The sequence below is a fragment of the Camarhynchus parvulus genome, chromosome 2, assembly GCF_901933205.1.
Source record: "Camarhynchus parvulus chromosome 2, STF_HiC, whole genome shotgun sequence".
Lineage (NCBI taxonomy): Eukaryota > Metazoa > Chordata > Aves > Passeriformes > Thraupidae > Camarhynchus > Camarhynchus parvulus.
The window spans coordinates 46,223,121-46,236,999 of record NC_044572.1 but is presented as its reverse complement, the minus strand read 5'-3'; the positions used below and the strand labels follow the sequence as shown (position 1 = coordinate 46,236,999).

At 34.6% G+C, this 13,879-nt stretch overlaps 1 protein-coding gene across 3 annotated transcripts in view; it reads right to left on the bottom strand.

Moving 5' to 3' along the window:
• Positions 1–13,879, bottom strand: part of BBS9 (Bardet-Biedl syndrome 9) — a 287,736-nt gene that overhangs the window by 227,624 nt on the left and 46,233 nt on the right. For all 3 annotated transcript variants that reach the window (XM_030943560.1, XM_030943558.1, XM_030943559.1), the window contains 3 exons: positions 6,483–6,664; positions 3,185–3,261; positions 970–1,023 (listed from right to left, as the gene is read on the bottom strand). In XM_030943560.1, coding sequence (XP_030799420.1) covers positions 970–1,023; positions 3,185–3,261; positions 6,483–6,664 — 313 coding nt within the window. The remainder of the gene's footprint in view (positions 1–969; positions 1,024–3,184; positions 3,262–6,482; positions 6,665–13,879) is intronic.

The window sequence follows — 13,879 nt, the reverse complement described above, 5'->3', positions numbered from 1 at the left end:
TTCTAGAAAAAATTGAATTCATGGTAACTCCTACATTTGGTACTTTTGTTTCACTAAAAGGTACAAGATGCATAAACAAGAAAAGAGAATGGGGAATTAACTGTGTCTTCTCATTTAAAGAAGCTTATGAAATATATAAATACATCATTCATTTGAACTTCTTCGAGCAGACTTATCACTGATTTTATCAGAATTGTGGTTTTATCCTGTATCATTTTTAGCACTAAAAAATGCAGAGAAAGATGTTGGACCAAGTACAAGTAAACCACACTAGTCTGAGGGGATCTGGTTCAAACAGTTCAGTTACCCTCTGAATTTTACACTCTAGACAGAAAGAGAACTTGCAAGATCCTCAAAAATTAAAATCCATTAATATTCTTAGAAGATCATCCGAAAGTCAAAAATAAAAATCATGATCCTTTTTAGGCAATACTGAGGAAAAATTACACTTGCACGCACATGCATGTGCACGCATACACACACTTTCTTTACAATCAGTTGCAGGCACCAGATCTCATGAAGAACTGCAATTTTCTAATTAGATTTTCCTACATTTTTTTAATTGCTAAAGCTATGAAAGTATTTTTACAAAAGAAAGTCTATTTTTGTTTATTGACAATCAAAAAGGCAGCTGAAGATTATAAACTTCCCATTTGAGTAACCAAACATTTATTGCCATTGGAAAAAATATTCTCATGACTTCCAAAACTACTTCATTCTATCCAAAGAATGTTTCTGTGATGGCTTACTGATAAGCCTATCAAAATTAAAACTGCAATTACTTTCTGACTGGAGCAGAAGGCTTGCTAAAATGACACCGTGTCATACTAAGGAGAAAAAAAATTAATTATGTATTGTATTTCAAACTTCTCTCATTTTCATGTTCTAAGTGAAATACACAGAAAGTAACAGGTTTGTTACAATTTGCCACCACTATTCAAATGCTACTGTCTGAGTTAGGCACAGTACCTTTACTGTGAGTGATGGCACTGCCCCTGCTTTTACCTCACTGTCAGTGGCTTGCTGTGAAGAAAAAGATGAAAAGAGATGAAATTCAATGTTCCACATGAACAAGCAAACACAATAAAAGCAATATTACTTTCCTACCATCAACTTGGTAAGCACAGAATTAACATTAAAGGACTTATCATTTCTATGACAGATTAAAATACACAAAACACATTTCTGAGTTCCTTCTGAAAATGTGAAGTCTCTGTTTGAAATTCCCTGCAAAAAGGATAGCAAAAGGTCATGAATGTAGTATATATAAGAAACGAATACACTCTGATGTATATATGAATATTTGAAACTGTTTTGATTGGCACACTACTTTTCACTGTATATTTATTCAAATTCTGAAAATACCTTCAGCTATTCAGTAGGAAAAGGTGACTTCCAATCAGCCAATATATTATATACACAACATAGCATCTACTATAAAATCATCACACACCATTTTATAATCAGAAATATACCTGAAATTCAAAATAAAATTCTAGCAGGCACTTCAATACTCCTGCTAATTTCTATTTCAATAGGCAATTCCATCTACTTCAACATTTGTCTTGACCTTGTGGTCTATTTTAATCTTATTTTATGTTTATATTTTATTTTGAACAGGTCAGTCACTACAGTTAAACAAAATGCTCCCATTTAAACTATTATAAAGAAACACTTCTCTCACTTCTGCTATAATACCAAATTACTTATTTGACCTTATACCTTCTCATTATAAAACAGTAAATTAAAAACAGCATAAGGGCCACTTCTGCAAACTTCATAAGAAGTCAGAAAGCTGGTAGGCTCTCTGGGTTCCAGAAGCAGGACTTTCATTTGTACATTGTGCACCTTTCTCAGCTAAAAAAACAACAGATGCTCTCACACAGGCTTGTCACGCTCTCTGGTGACCAGTGGTTGATTCTGAAACAATAACAGGGGTATAAAGATATGGAACCTTACCATATTCAGCTTTCAGAAATTACCTGGATTTCCTGGATCAGAGGCCACACACAGCAGGTGGCATTAAATAACGGAATGGTCCTCCACTTGCTTATCTACACTATTTTAATACTATATATCCTCTTTGCTTTTTTCACACAGATTGCAATTTCAATCTTTTCACAAGTGCAGAAGTAGCATCGGAAATCCTGTCGCTCCCAAGGTAACTGCAGAAGGCTTAAAATTGTTCCTACATTTGCTTATTGATCCTTCCCCACAAAGTATCTTATCAGATTTTTCCTTCCTAGGCAGCTACTGAAAGAACCCACAGAAAAGCCGACCACACAGGAAACTAAGATATATGGATAGATAAAGATTCAAAGCTGTGGTTTGATTGATAGACTGAGTTACTCACATATGAAACAGACCAGTTGCATCTGGAAGGTTGAGCAAATGAGTGCAGCAGCATTAGAGCATTCTGTGCACCTAACAATTCCAAGGGTTGTGAGCAGATTATTGCAGCTAGCCAAGACCAGGTCACACTGTCCTTTTTTCCACAGACAAGTGCTAGGACACTAGCACACATTATAAAGAAGTCCATTTACCAAAGAATAATATCCTTATGTATTTTTTAAACAGTAAGTAGCTGTGAAAAATCAGTTTTGCCAAAAGTAGTGGCCAGAAATGGACAATTAAAGATGTTATAGTGCAACAAGTATTTTGCATGTACAAGTATGTTACCTACAAGCTTTCCCAAATCCCACTTTGACTAATTTTTGTAAACTACATAGGTATACAACATGAATAAAGTAATTACGCTGCAACACCAAAGAATATTGAATGATAGCTTGTTGGAGAAAGATTTTTTCCTAGAATACAGCTTGAGTGGTTTGAGTATTCTGTCTTTGAAAGATCCAAGGGTGACACTTTGTTTCCCCCAACGTTTACCACTGCTCACCACTACGAAGTTATTCCAGACCCTAACGTTCTTGTTCACTTGTGTTTGCTCAGCCAAGAATCTAAAGGTCTCCAGATAGAATACAATTAAATAATTTTAATAATTCTAGTTAAAATCTTTAATAAAAGTGGGTGCTAACTGATGGAAAAGTAGGCGCTAATTGAATGAGCGGGCCATGAAGCTCATTCACACAAATGTAAATAGTAATCACTATGCATGATCAGTCATTATTTACTCATATGAAATCAATGGGTTTTTTGGAGTAATTTCCTTTTTACAGGTACGTACAGATTCTTCATCCAAATCAGGTGAAACTTCTGCCGTGACAGTTACATCTCTCTGTTTTTCAGATTCAGGCAAAATATCTTAAAGAAAAAGAACAAAGCAAAAGCAAATCAGTTCTCCTTTAAGAAACATTCAGCTACATTCCTAAAAACAATACTATTTCAACAGCATCAATCTGAAAGTTAGATCTCTACACCTACTAGTGTAAAGAAAAAAATAGCAATGTGTATGATTTTGGAAATTTCCAAAATCTTCACAATTTCATTAGATTTCTACAGACAACCTAAACATGGATCTCATTCTGGGTTTCTGATTTCTGTATGAAAAAGGATTTAGATGCATTCTATAACAAGATTTTACACCTAATATCCATGATCTTCAGAGACTGTAAGGTATTTTTAAACTTTTGTCCTCACATGCATATGTCAATATACGATGAATAACTACCTTCAAAATAACACCACACATCTCATGGCACTTTCATCTAAATAATTTGATAGCAAATATGTTAAACAAACAAAGATTCTGTGTCTAATAGTCTAATCTTCAGCAAATTCCTCTGCATTAGGAGGTATACCAAAGTTTTATGTATAGACCATTACATGTGGCTTGATTAAAATAGACACCAGATGATTTCTAGGACTATCAACATACAAGGCAAAAGAATGCTACAAACTCACTAAAATCCATAATACAAAACCTTATGCCAATTCACACATTAAAAAAAATATATATATATACAAATTAAAGCCTTAAAAACCTTGAGGAATTACATAACCTCTTAAGAGTCCAGAACAGCTCTAGGGTATTTGCATTTTTTCTAAAAAGCATTTCTATTTTTAACATACTAAATGTATTGGAAAATGAAAAATCTGAACAGGAAATATATAGTTCCTAAAGTAACAAGTAAACAGTTGATGTAAAGGGCCAATTAACATATTAATTGAATAACTGAGAGTATGAGCACATTCAGAAAGCTGCAAGAATTTTATTACACACAGAGTTCTGAAAATGACCTAGAACTAGTAGACAGTACATTATATCTTTCTAACAAGAGGGTCAAGGGAAAAGATTTTGATAACGACAGAAAACAAGTATTCATTTTCTTGTGCTCAGAGAGAAATGCCTCCTTTTACTACAAGAAAGAAAAGCAAAACCTAAACACATTTCTCCTAGAAAAGAAGTTTAGGCCTGTTTCATACTGCCACAATTGCAAAAAACTGGTCCTGCCAATTACACATAGCTCAGCAGGGTCCATTCTTTTTCTATCCCTTCTTAACCATTTCGCTTCTGGTTGCTTCTTCAAGCTAACAATGTTGCAACCTCTGTCATAGAGTCATTTTTCTATTAGAAGTACAACAGAGATTACAATCAAAGTGTACATGTAAGTTTCAGCTTTTTGTTACTATTAAACTGAGCCAAAACACGTTTAATCACTTACGTCATCCAGACTGATGCAAGTAACATTAGATTTAAGTTAGTGTAACAGTTAAGATTTTTAAATATTTAATCAGTTTATACTGTAAGTCCTTATTCTTCTAAATGTATAAAACAGCTTAAGTTCAACAGTTTAATGGTCAGCACTGGACAGAAAGACATTTATGGAAATAAGTACCCTAAGGTTTTTTAATACAATGACCTAATTCTAAATACCTTCCGCATTTGAAAGTCAAAATGAAACAAAGAAAAATTATTTCCATATAAGGGCAGATATTTTCAAAACAACACAAATTCTGACTGGACAAGCATGAATTCAAAAGACAAGAAATGCAACGGGTCATTTTAAAGATTGTGCTTAGGAGTAAATTAATGGCAACCAAGGCTCATGCTGAAGTTTTAAGAAAAAAAAGCCAAAATGAAACAAAAGCCAAAACATACAAAATTGACAGGTATTCTTCACAAGTAAAATGTTTTGTTGTATAAGAATGTTCTCATACAAGTTTTACATCCAGTTAAAGAAACTCAAACACAGCATCATTAGGACATCTCTCCACAAAAAAAAGAGTATCCGCAAAAACTCATCTGAAAACACCACTTAGATCAGATTAGACAAATTGAGGAAGAAAGGGAGTTTAAGCAAAAAGAATGGTGAAAAAATCAAAAATATTCATAGCAAATTTATCATACATAACAGTTATTACAAAATTTTAAAAGGACAGCTACAGTTCCTTTCTCTCTCCTTAGAGTTTCCAGACAACATGTTGAAATTAACAAGCTGAAGTTGATTCACTTCAAATTTGTTGACTTGTTCTTTCTGCCAGGCTTTTCTTTCCTTTGCTTATGACAGAGAGACAAAATTGTCAAATACCCATAAGGATGGACTGTGGTAAAAATCAGTGGAATTTTTCACATCTGTATGCTTAAATAACACATTACTGGATTCAGAAAATTAAAATCCTGATATAAGTCTACCATGATAACGGATGAAGTCACATGTAATTACAAAACAAAGAAATTCCTGTGTTGCAGAATCAAACTCATGCTCACAGATAAATAAATTTATTTTCTAGGAATTTCAGCTGAGAGGTTTTTCTTTTTTTTTTCACCTAGAAAACCATGACTATTTCTTTTATGCGTTTTAAGAACATGCTATCTATCATGAAGGGAAAAAATTAATTTGTTCTTTCTATTTGTTGAAGATTTATCCATAGTTTCCTGTAAAATCACATGCTTCCAATTCCCTGCACAAACCAGGCTGTTCAAAAATACAGTTATGAAAACTTTGAGGATCTCTGTAGAAATTATGTGCCCTTACTTGAATAAAATCAATGCCAGTTATTAGCAATGTATATATATTCCAGAATTTATTATCATCAGATATGTCATTCTGTTCTACAAGACTGCTTTTCAATAGTCAAGCTAACAGAAAAGTTGCTTTTAAAAAAGTCATTTTTTGTTAATTTCACAACTTAAAAAGTCATTTGTATTAATAAACTGAATTTTTCAATACTTTCATTCTCTCTGAAACCTAACTACATCAGATTGTTGAAATTCTTAAAGTTTTCTTGCCTTTGGGTAGTCCCTGCACCATCAATTTTTATTCTGAACCGTTGCACTAATGAGAATTATCTACAACCTGATGTAAATAACTTCAACCTTCCAACAGCATTATGAAAATACAAAGAAAAAAACCTTTATCCAAGGGCTTTACTGTCTAGGATTTATTTTTTTAATCTTAAATATTAAATTTTCTACAGAAATGTAACTATCATAAAGTCTGAAACTAAAATATTTTAAAATGCTAAAAGGAAAGTCAGGTGAATAAAGGTATATAAAAATATAGAACAAGAAAGAAGTATACCTTGTGTTTTTGTGGCCTCCCTGATAATTTTCTGAAGCTCTTTCATTTCAGCATTCATTTCTTCATAGTTTATTTCCCTAGAATCAACCTTAGGAGCCTGGAAGAGTGAAGGATCAGTTCCAAGGTACGAACATTGAAGATGTCCATCATCACTCAGAGTGACTATAACACCCTTCAAGTCTCTGCACAAAAGAAAAAAAAATAAAGCTTACTAAGAAATTGGGAAGAATCACAGAAGCAATAACATTAATAATAATATTTATTCCTTAATTAAGACATCTTCATTAATATTACTCCCACTCAATGCAATCATACCTAAGAATGGATTTGTTTTAGATTACTAAAGGGCCCTCAGAACCTGCGAATCTCTACAATTAGGAGAGGTAATGGAAAGGATCAGAACAAACAAGCTGAATACACTGGGCAGTTGTAACCTATTTATTCATCTAAGTCTTTTGAAGTTGCAATATTTAGATTACTATACAGGAAAAGGAATCTGGGGGAGGGGAAAGGGAAGGGAAAAGAGGGGTTAGAAGAAATCATGAGCAGATGGAAGATGCTCACAAAGAAGACAGCTTTAGGGCTTTGATGGTATTAATAGCTCCCCTAACCAATTATTTGGCTGCTATTGCAGCTACTGTGCTGGCTTCAAAACCAGGCTGGCTCTTCCCTGCAGTATCCATCTGAAAGGAAACCACACAGATCCAGAGCATTCCCCTTACACTCCTCTGAATCAATACAAGTGAGTGTTTTATTAGCTACACTATAGTCTCTTTTCTCTCAAGGGAAAAGTACCTCATTGCTCCTACAAAAATCTCACTCGTTTTGCTTATCTGATCTGTACAATGCAAATGCAAGATTCAGGAAAGTATTTAACAAACTATATGAGACAATAGGGATTATTGCCAGCATTTTGCTTAATTTGAAGCTTACTCCGAACACAAGAGAAACTGAACAGTACAAACCAGCGCAGAACTTAACAGCAAATGCTAGGAGCATCAACTTTCATTTTATTTTTTAAAATGCCTACTTTTAATTAAATAAAAAGCCTGTATTCTCTTTCATAATCACGGCATTACACATTCATGCCAGTAATTTGCTCTTACTCCATCCTTAAAATACCTTACAGCAGATACTGCCTTTGCATCAAACATGACTGCCATAAAAAGCAAAGAAAGATTAAATATAATTCTTAGATATAAAAAGTCTTTTGGACAAGAAGGCCTAATTCACTATCACACGAATCAAACCCTTGTAAAATACTGAATTTATGTAAGCATTCAAGCTATAATTCATATAGAATTAAAAAAAATTCTTTTCACTTACACACACTGATACCTTTCAAAGGTCTCCTCTAGTAAAATGAAAAGGCAGGTAGCTATATAAAAGAAATAGAATTCTCTCAGGTTTCCTACACGGACTTGTAGCATGGCTCCAGAACTCACAGATAGAAAACCTCAATCCAAAATTTTCCATGGTAATAGTAATTACAAAAGTCAACAGATGTCACAGATTAATTTTGACCACTGATGGTCCACTTGTACTGTTCAAAATGTCTTTTTGTTGCACACTAAGGCCACAATCCCAATGGTGGTTCTACAGCTGCAATAAATAATCTGGAAGAACTGTGCTATGACTGAGATCATCTGAACTCTGTACAGTTATAACTGCACACAGGAATGAAGACCCTACTGGGCACTGTACAAATCAGTAATTACTGTAGGTAAGTTTAAGCTTTCTCTTTCTACAGAAAGCAATTGTTATTCAGTGAAAGAAAGAAATCTCTTTATTGAATTATGAATGTATGGAAATTGCTTGTAAGGGTTTTTTGGACCACAGGTACCTCCAGTCAGCCCTTCACTGAGGCTGGAACATGCAAATCTGAACTGCCTTCTGGAACAGAACATACATTAAAGGGCTCAAACACAATGTTCATCTTATCTACCATATAAGCTCATCTTAACCAGAAACATTCTTTTTTGGGACTACTGCTTAGTGCTACAGAAAAGCTTCCATTTACCACTGCAACTTTTAACATGCAATTTTCAGCAGGCCCTACCAAAAAGGTAACCGGAAGCTGTCTTTGTGAGCACCATAAGGTTGGAGATGCCAAGACTCACACAACAAATACTTGAAGAAAAATAAGTGGAAGATTTAATACTAATTTTCAACTTACATACCCAGTACCTGTGCTAGCAGCCATCCTGTGAATGTCATGACTTTTCTGTGACCTGTGAGCTTGGGGCTTGTATCCTAAAGGGACTTTCTGACTATCAGCAGGAACTGGAACTAAGCACGAGTCCTAGTTTCTCTCTCTACTTGAATATTTGTTGTTGATTTGTTGTTGGTTTCCCTGCTCAGGATTGACTCTGTTGTTTTAATTACATGCAGAACTGTCCATCCCAATTTTCTTATGTCCAAAAAGGTTTGTACAACACAAACCTGTGCTTACAGAATTCTGGATGGCACATGAAACAAATACATTGGGACAAACCTGAGTTCTCTAATATGAGAAATGTTAGGAGACAGACTATTAGGAATACTTGCACCACAACACAATCTTAGCAAGCATGCAAATAACACCCAATGTACAGGGTTTTGTCAACATCTGCCAAATGTTTGCAAGGAGCTTTACCATATTGGTCAGGGGTGCAGTAAAGTCTTTAAAACTGGGGCATTGTTGAGGCAGTGCATGCTACCAAATGCACTGCCCCACTCTTTGCTATCAAATTATACCAAATGATGCCTTTTTTTTAGGGGTAGGGGCAAAACAAGAGAAACAGCATCAGGAGCTTTTTCTACAACTGGATAAAGAAAACTTCTGAAAACAAGACAGTTTCTAGAATTGTCCAGCAACGCTTTGGACGATCTTAAAATTTGTCCCCAAATGTATACATCTGTTAATCTAATAAGGAAAGATCCATGAGGAATTTGAACGTAAAACAAAAGGGCATGAAGAAATATCGCTACAAAGTCAGCAATAAATCTTTGATGATATATACTAAGGTATAATATATTCAAATGTGGTTTGTAAATACAGCCCTTCCTATACACAATTAAGCTGGCAGTTATCTGCAGCTAATCAGTCTATCAAATGAGATCTATTTAAATTAATGAGGTGATTTACCTATGTAAATTATGCTTGGCTTAACCTCTGAGTCAGCATTACAGAATGCACATCCAGAAGCTCCACTTTAAAATGAACTCATTTCAACCACCTTTTCTGATAGTCATGACACCCTTGAAGTCTACACTATCTCAGAGACAAAAGCGTTAGTTTAAGAAAGCAGCATTACAAATTATACTTTTCCTTTGCTTCAGTTAGTGTTTTGCTGGGTCCCAAGAAGACTGTTCAACATGAAACATACCTAAGTATGAAAAAAGCCTTTCTCAGTAATCTTTCTTTGTTAAAAGCAGTCCATGATTGTGTACATCAACAGAAACAATAAGAAAAATATGGCTAAGCAGTTCTAATATATTTTTTATAATACATTCATTTCTCTGTTGGAATGTTTGTCAGCCAGTCAAAATTGCATTATTTTCTCAATCTTTTTTAACAGTGGTTAAGGACAGCAGGGGGAGGGGAAGCGTATTTAACAGTTTTATAGAACTTTCCCCACAGCTACTGCTATCACACAATATCCTTGCAAATACCATTACTTCATTTGGCACATTTTGCATACAATCTGGAATTTCAAGTACTTGTTAAATTTCTTTTATTGTAAGCTATTCTTTTTTTACTATGTATCACACAATAGTCAGAGTAATAGTAAATCTAAGGGGACATTTTAACAGTGAGGAACTCAAAGTATAAAACAAATTATTCTGATATCTAAAATAACTTTACAGTACAAAGCAGCTCTGACACACATATGGTAATAATTTGAAAAACTATCTTTTATTGGATTCTGGGTAATAATAATGGCATATGCTTTTTGTAGGTCTTCTCTTACTAAACAAATTGCTCATAACATAGTTCTTGAAGAAATTAAAATGCTTTGCATGTTTCCAGTTATATAATACCAAACTGATCACTCAAACAAATTATTTAGAGGTTGAATCAGTAGTTCTGTTTTACTTGAACGACACATGCTAAGCTTTGGACAACTCTTAGGACACGGTCTTGTTATTGACACCATTTGCAGCTTTAATTATTTATAATAGCTCATAAAATTTCTACTTCAATTTCAGAAGTGGTCTTAATTGCTATTACTCAAACGAACCATTTTAGAAAACAAGATTCTTTGCAATAGTACTTTCTGCTCCTTATTGACAATATATTATTTAAAAGCTACTAAACTAGGAAACTAATTCCTGGAATTGTGCTCAAGCATTTTGAAATCATTTCTCTCCTGATTTTATCACCCTTTGAGCCAATTTTAGGCAAGAGCACAACTCAATCGCACTTTTTAGTTTCGTGCTTTTGAAAACCTAAATTATTCTAAGTTCACTACCATTTCAGTGTCATTTTAAGGTGTAACTACATGAAGTATTTGACAAAACACTGAAGGAAGATCAGACTAGGAATAACTAACGATAAGAACTTTCTAACATGAACTAATGGGAATAAAAGTAAAAAGCCTATCTAACTCATATTAAACATACACTCCAAAATCTCAAGTATCCCCACAGCTGAATATTCAAAGTACATCCAGTGTGACTCAATGCAAGCTACTACTGATACCTAACTGTCCTGCACATCTCTAGAGCACTCTCAGGCTTCTTTAAAATGCTTAGTAATGCTCAGTAAAAAAATCTTGGTTCAACTTACATTAGAAGTAATACTCATATGTGTAAGCCTTCCCCACGCTGCTATTACACATGAAAACAGACAACCTAATTACTATCAAAAATTAAAATGTTTTGAAACTATTTATATTATATATTTAGCATGCTTTGCACACTGCAGAGGGCACACAAACAAATAATGTAAACATAGTGCTCAAATATAATTATTTAACAATATGTCATTATATTAAATAGCATAAAGGGGCTGCTTTACAGAAAAGCATCCTTCATCTTTCCCATTTGTATGTTGCCTTAGGATGGCTGAAATTAAAAGAATACCAGATACTAATCTAGTTTAAAAAATTATAAAATGTATGCAAGAAGAAGAGGGAAATGAAACATGATTTCATCTTGATAACCAATGGAAAAGCAGTTAAAAAAGGGCAGTTAGGACTAGAACAACATGTTAACATTTATCCCCTCTTATAAACTCTGAAATGCAGAGGGCCAGAACTGAGTAAAACCTGAATGTGACCATTTTAAATGGCTGAAGAATTCTCCACCTCTCAGGTCCTATATGGGTACTTTTGCTCCCTACTTGTGAGTGAAGACATCTCCACAGGCAGCTTTACATGGCGCCACTACACAGCAAAACAACAAAGCAGCCAGCACCAGGACAAACTCTCACCAGGCTTTAGCTTTTGTAGCCCTCCTTGTGTAGTTTTCTCTTTGAAAAAGACTCTGCCTAAAATGCCGTCCAGCAACCAAATAAAAAGGAGTATTTTCCATCAAACAAAACAAAAAAGAATAAAAGAAAAAAGAAAAAAAAAAAAAGAAGAAAAGGAAATTGACTGTTTTTACTTTTACTGCCAAGTTAAAAGCAAGCACTTCTCCCAGGAGTTTGGGTCGGGGGCCCTTTCTGCCAGAGCACTGCTGCCACCTGCGGGGCAGCAGAGCTTTCATACAGGTGAGCCCTGAGTGCTACCACGTCATGTTGTGTGAAGCAGGCACAGGGTTTTTTTACCAGGGTCACTATAACAGCTTAACATTAATTTCCTTGGCACAAGACAATCTTACCAGACCAATATTTAACAGTAAATGCCCTGGGACACACATCCCTGCACGAGACAACCTTCTGGTCCCTCCAGGCAGGGAACACACACACCACACACTAATACAGGCAGGCTAGGCATGAAATTTAAGCTTATGCTACAAGCTGCATACAAAATGCAGAATTTTATCTGAAGGATTACCAACTTTGTTTCTTGCTGTTTTAAATATAAAATTAAAGCTATTTCAGAAGTAACAAAAGTTTTACTTAAAAATTATAGCAGATAGCCATCCAAAATGCAGTTTTAAAGTAAAATTAGTATTTGTCACCAAATAGAATAAAAACATAATATTCAGAGTGATGACACAGGCCTCCAGAAATATATGTTCTTGCTTTAAGCAAAAAAATATAAAGAGCACTGAACTATAATGTATTCAAGGAAAAATTCATAATTTACACATTGCATTTCTCAGCATCACAGTTCCATATCTAAGACACTTAGTGGCATTAGCAGAATTGAAAATGAATGTGAGGACTGACAAGAAAATTTGATTACTTTAGTAAGAGTGCAGCCTATACGCCAGAGCTCTAAATAACAAGAAACAAGAGAAATTGGATTGTGATTTCTCTGTGACAGTACCAGCATTAGCAACAAGAAAAATATTAATATCAGCTGTGACACATTTAGAACATCTCCATGCTTCACTCTCTCTTAAGAGTGTATTTCTGCATTTGCACCTTCTTCATGTGAAACCTATAATCTGTTTCAAGCCCAAGCTCCCTCACAGGCAGACAGGTTTATAACAGCTTTCAAAGGCTCTACTAACAGCTATGCCATTGTGAATTTATGATATGGAGAGCCTCAAAATTTATCCTTTCTCTAAGCCTTCTCTTCTCCTACTTCAAGGTAGTGGTTAGAGTTCATATCACTACAGGCAAGCTGGAGAGGCCCCTGGGATCTCTGCTTCCAAAATAAAAGAGAGGCAAGGAGATTCACAGATAAAATCTACACTCTAGTTAAGTTTATCATTTTAGATAAAGTATATTGCTAATGGTTGGCTTCCTGTAAGATAATACTGGGAGGTACACAAGGAAAATTAGACCATGCATAGATTATTAAGAGGTGAACAACAATGACCATAATGTGTCTTTAAAACCGATTTATTCTGAAAGCTTGAAGAATTACATAACTTTTAAAACACTCAACTCAAATTAGTTTACATCTTTCTCTTTACAGTTGCCTGCAAGTTTCAAAATTCACCAGCATTTCAGCAAGGAAAAAGTGTGTACTTTTGACTATTAGTTTTAACAATATTTATAATTGTATCCTCACCCTGCCTGGTAAAGAACAAAACTGTTTTTTCAAAGCGTCTCTAGCACTTTGCACTGCTTGCTGCCCCTCAGTTCCACAGCTTGACATAAATGTCCCATGTGCTCCTCCTTGTACAAAAAAAGTCTTTCAGGTTACTAGCATAATAATCAAGACATTCAAAATCAACAGACTGAAACTTTTCATAAAACTGTTTTTCAAACAAGACGTCCAGCACTTTCATGGGTAGAGTGTCAGAATACATCCATAAATTCCAACCCACTGCTCAATAACCAGCTCCAAGACTTA